The sequence below is a fragment of the Colobus angolensis genome, unplaced genomic scaffold (genome assembly GCF_000951035.1).
Source record: "Colobus angolensis palliatus isolate OR3802 unplaced genomic scaffold, Cang.pa_1.0 Scaffold34, whole genome shotgun sequence".
Taxonomy (NCBI): Eukaryota; Metazoa; Chordata; class Mammalia; order Primates; family Cercopithecidae; genus Colobus; species Colobus angolensis.
Window position 1 is genome coordinate 5349778 of NW_012116710.1, and position 5415 is coordinate 5355192.

A 5415-nucleotide genomic window follows, 5' to 3' on the forward strand; every position below is an offset into this window, starting at 1 on the left:
TGTAATCCCAGCACTTTGGGAGGCCAAGGCAGGTGGATCACCTGAGGTCAGTAGTTCAAGACCAGCCTGACCAACATGGTGAAACCCCGCCTCTACTAAAAATACAAAATTAGCCGGGCATGGTGGCGCATGCCTGTAATTTTAACTAATCCGGAGGCTGAGGCAGGAGAATCACTTGAACCAGGGTGGCAGAGGTTGTAGTGAGCTGAGATCCTGCCACTGCACTCTAGCCTGGGCAACAAGTGAAACTGTTTCATAAAAAAAAAAAAAGCAGAAACAACAATCCTGCCTCAGCCTCCTCAAAGGTATTTATATGACCTTGGGTAAGCCACTTACCCTCTCTGTGCCTCAATTTCCCCATCTGTGAGATGGGAGATAATGTCTCTGTGATATCTTCTTCACTCTGTGAAGCTTTATGTCATGTGATGACAAGAGATCAGTGTAGGGCACAGAGAAGTGCTCAACAAATGTCACCTGTTGTTACTGTCAGTCCTGCCACCCCCTCCCCACTCCACCAGGCATCCCCAGCCCCGTCCAGAGGTGCAAGTCCTCAGCAGAGCTGAACCTCACCTTTCTCTTCATCTTTTCCTTCTTCGGGGGCAGGAGTGGGGGCTTGTCGAGCTCTCGGGAGGGTGGGTTCCAGAGTGAGGGTTCTGAGAGGGGTTAGGGGAAAATCAGCCCCCAAGACCCCCCACTCCTCCCACCCTCCACCCTAGCCTGTCCCATTACCTGAATGGGCGGTGAGATGGGGGCTGCTGGTGGATGGGGGAGGCCCAGGACGGGGGCTGTGTGGTGGGGGCCCACTGGCACACCGGACCAGCACCCCCGGGCTCAGCTGCCCATCATCCCCCATACCCCCAGGACCCTCGTCTGATGGAGAACGGAACTTGGGCTTTGGAGACAGGAACAGAGCGTGGGGAAATACATCAGATGCTCTCAGAGAGGGCACCCTTTTGCAACTCCAGTCCCTGCCTCCACCAGAACTAACAGCCATGGCTCTGACCCTCCCCCACAACATCTTGCGCCCCCTCCAGCCTTCCCCTGACACCCCCAGCCCAGACATCAACACACTTCAGAAACTGATGGGTTAATGTTGGATACAGCAGGGGCTTCCTAGGAGCAGCTACTGACCAGTGTCCAAGAGGCTAAATATTTTGAATCCCACCCTGAGGTTGAGGGATGCCACTTCCAGATCCCAATGTAGCCATCATCCTGGTCTCCCCGATTCCCTGCCCTGGAGGTCCCAGTATCCCAGCATCTAAGGACCTGGCCTCCTGGCACCCAGTGGCCCTGGGGCCCCATCCTCCCAGCTCTGGCCCAGGGCCTTACCTTGGGGGGAAGTGGAGGAGGTGTGTCCTCTGCAGGGGTGGGGCTGAAACACAAAGATGGGCTAAATAGTTGGGGGCCTGGGGAACAAGGACCCAGGGAAGATGGCGTGGTTCTGGGCTGGAGGCCTGGGACTGGGGTCTGAGGTCAGGAGGATTAAGGGATGACTGGTTCTGGCTGGAGCTGAGGATTAAAGGATTAATAACCAGGCCGGACATGGTAGCTCATGCCTGTAATCACAGCGCTTTGGGAGGCCAGGGCAGGAGGATGGCTTGAGCCCAGGAGCTCGAGACCAGCCTGGGCAGTATAGCAAGACCTTGTCTCTACAAAAAAATTAAAAATTAGCCAGGCATGGTAGGTACACCTGTGAACCCAGCTACTCAGGAGGCTGAGGTGGGAGGATTGCTTGAGCCTGGGTTGAGGCTGCAGTAAGCCGTCATCACACTCCTGCACTTAGCCTGGGTGCCAAAACAAATCATGAGTTTCAGACCAGCCTGGACAACATGACAAGACCCCATCTCTACAAAAAATGATGAGCCTGTTTCCAAAGAAAAGACTAATAACAGTAACAGCAACTCTTGGAGGTGGCGTGCTGACAGTGCGCCACGGCTTTGCACCTGTGCACCACCTAGGCACACAGGCGACATCAGCGCAGGGGCCCCGCTCTCCCTGTGCTGGCGCCGCACACGTGCTGGTGCCGCACACAGGCTTCGCGGCACACAGGCTGCCGCACATGATGGGAGGAGCGAGTGCGCGCACCTGGAGCCTGACTCCGCCTGAGGGCTGGGGAATGTGGGGGCCCGGGCTGACTGTTGGGTCTGGATCTGGAGCTCAGCATCTGGCCTTTGGGAAATTTCCAGGTGCCAAGGTTCAGCCTGAGGGCAGGCAAAAAGACAGGAAAAGCTGAGGGCTGGGGCTGAAGGCTGGGGGTGGGTCGGGTGAGAGTGACATTCGGGAGGAGTTTGAGACTGGGATGTGGCTGAGGGTCCAGGGTCGTGGAGGACAGGTGGGGTCAAGTCAGAGACTGGAGCAGCAGCACATACTAGAAGGAACTGGGGTCAGCTCTGGGGTGGAGAGCAGGTGGGGGGCTGACGTTGGGGGTCAAGTCAAAGACTGTATAAGGAGATGGAAGCAGGCCAAGCGCCGTGGCTCATGCCTATAATCCCAGCGCTTAGGGAAGCTGAGGTGGGTGGATCATGCGGTCAGGAGTTTGAAACCAGCCTGGTCAACATGGTGAAACCCCGTCTCTACTAAAAATACAAAAAATTAGCCGGGCGTGGCGGCAGGCGCCTGAAATCCCAGCTACTCAGGAGGCTGAGGCAGGGGAGAATCGCTTGAACCCGGGGTGCTGAGGTTGCAGTGAGCTGAGACTGCGTCACTGCACTCCAGCCTGGGCCACGGAGTGAGACTCGGTCTCAAAAAACAAAAAAAAAAGTGGAAGGAAAGTGGGAGCTGGAGCTGGAGCTGGAGCTGGGATCAGGTTGGGGGTCGGGGTTGGAGGTGAAGGGTTAAGGGAGGTGGGGTTAGGGAACAGGGTCTAGGTAGCTGGGCAGAGGGGCTGCATCGAGGGTCTAGTCAGGGCTCAGGGCTCGGGGCTAGAAGAAAGGCGGGGTGCAGCAGGGTCAGGAATGGAGGAAAGGTCACATCAGGGGCTTGTAGGAAGGTGGAGGCTGAGGTGGGGCCTGTGGAGCTGCAGGCAGGGCCTCACTTACATGTCCACGTCATCATAGTCATCGTCGGACGACTCTGACTGTTGCTCCCTGAAGGGTGACGGGTATGAGCCTTGGGGGCCTTGCCCACATTCCAGCCCCCTCCCCATCCTCCCTGGGGTCCCTGACCTGGGGCTGCTGCTCCTGAGGTCTCGGGGGGGCTGTAGGCGAGCCTGTGGGGTAGGAAAAGGGTCAGCAGTGGCCTCAGGGAAGCAGGTGGTGTGGTGGGGAGTGGGGGGCAGCATCTCACGGTGTTGGCTGGGGGTCTGGTCTCCATTCCTCGGAGCTTCCTGAACTCCATGTGCCGCCCTAGGGTGTGTGGGGGAAGATAACCCGCTGTGAGATGGGGGCAAGGGGTAGTGAGATGGGCTTAAGAACAGAAAGAGTAGAATTGGCAGGGGGGTTGCAGTCAGGATCTTAGGGACTGCCAAGGATCTCAGGGAACTGTCCCTTAGGGAAAGGGGTTTTGGTTTACAGGGACCTCATTTGGGGGTCAAGTTTGGGATCAAGACCAGGTGCAGTGGCTCATGCCTATAATCCCAGTACTTCAGAAGGTGAGGTGGGCAGATCACTGGAGCCCAGAGTTTGAGACCTGCCTGGACAACTTGGCGAGAACCCATCTCTGCAAAAAATGATTAAAAATTAGCCAAGTGGCTGGGCACGGTGGCTCACGCCTGTAATCCCAGCACTTTGGGAGGCTGAGGCGGGCAGATCACCTGAAGTCAGGAGTTCAAGGCCAGCCTGGTCAACATGGTGAAGCCCCATCTCTACTAAAAAAAAAAAAAAAAAAAAATACGAAAATTAGCCGGGCATGGTAGTGCGCATCTGTAATCCTAATTACTCAGGAGGCTGAGGCAGGAGAATCGCTTGAACCCAGGAGGCAGAGGTTTCGGTGAGCCAAGATCACACCATTGCACTCCAGCCTGGGCAACAGAGTGGCAGGGCAACAACAACAACAACAAAAAACCAGCCAGGGCAACAATAACAACAACAAAAAAAGTGAGCCACATGTGGTGAATAAGCCTGTAGTCCCAGCTACTCAGGAGGCTGAGGTGGGAGGATTCCTTGAGCCCAAGAAGTTTGAGGCTGAAGAGAGCTGTGATCACGCCACTGCGCTCCAGCCTGGGGGACAGAGCAAGATCCTGTCACAAAAAAATAAACAAATAAATAAGCTTTGGGATCAGGAAGTTGGGAGCTCAATATAGTGACAGAGGTTTTCAGGATCCATTTGGGTATTGAGGTTCTGATGAGATTTCTGAGGTCTCCCTGGGGACTCTATGGTCATGTTGCTTTTTTTTTTTTTTTTTTTTTTGAGACGGTCTCGCTCTTGTCTCCCAGGCTGGAATATAGTGGCACAATCTTGGCTCACTGCAACCTCTACCTCACAGGTTCAAGCAATTCTCCTGCCTCAGCCTCCCGAGTAGCTGGGACTATAGGCGCGCACTACCACACCCGCTAATTTTTGTATTTTTAGGAGAGACGGGGTTTCACCCTGTTACCCAGGCTGGTCTCAATATCCTGACCTCAGATGATCCCCCCACCTTGGCCTCCCAAAGTGCTGGGATTACAGGCGTGAGCGACCGCACCCAGCCTCTATGGTCATTTTGTAGGTCAGGTGCTGATGAGATTGTCTGGGGTCTCTTATAGGATCAGATGATGCTGAGGGTCTCTGGTGGCCTGATGGTAGGGGAAGGGGGTCTCTTAGGTCTATTATAGGGTCAGGTGTCCCCAGAGATAAGGATTCTCTACTCACGACAGCAGTCTGCATCTGGGATCCCCAGAGAGCTGGAGCGGTGGGTGGATCTGATCCGCCGAGGGATAGCAGGGGGTAGCTGGGCAGAGGGGCAGCCACGTCAGGGCTCAGGACCCCCAAGCAGCCCCCTACCCTGCCCGGGGTCCATCTGCTTTCCTGTAACCCTCTGGGCACACAGCCTTGTACCAAGCTCCCCATCCTCCCTGCCTGTTCTCCCCCTAAGAGAGGCAGCAGGAAGGCACTGCCGGCAGCAGGCACAGCCTGAGAAAGACGGAGAGGTCCCCAGTGTTCTTGTCAGCCAAGGCGCTCACCTCGGGCTCCTCATCCTCAATGTCCCCAATGGAGGATCCTTTCCCAGGATTCTTCAATTTGTCAAGAAGATCTAGGATCAGGCCTCGATTCAGCCCAGGCTGGGATACCAGTTGATGCTGGGGGAGGGAAGAGGTGTCCGTATCCAGAGGGCTGGAGTGGATAGAGAGGGCTGGTATGGACAGAGAGGGCTGGTACAGGGCCTTGGGGACTGGACTAAAGGAATCTAGCTGGGGAGAAGGTGCCAGTGGATGGAGAAGGCGGGGAAATCCAGGGAACTCTTACAGGTCTGGGGTATTCTTTTTTTTTTTTTTTTTT

General features: G+C 55.6%; 1 protein-coding gene across 1 annotated transcript in view; it reads right to left on the minus strand.

The window, feature by feature from the left end:
- MAP4K1 (mitogen-activated protein kinase kinase kinase kinase 1) overlaps nt 1-5415 on the minus strand; it is a 29292-nt gene that overhangs the window by 14610 nt on the left and 9267 nt on the right. The window contains 8 exon segments of the mRNA XM_011952387.1: nt 571-653; nt 730-892; nt 1330-1372; nt 3039-3086; nt 3165-3208; nt 3286-3344; nt 4789-4867; nt 5100-5216. Coding sequence (XP_011807777.1) covers nt 571-653; nt 730-892; nt 1330-1372; nt 3039-3086; nt 3165-3208; nt 3286-3344; nt 4789-4867; nt 5100-5216 — 636 coding nt within the window.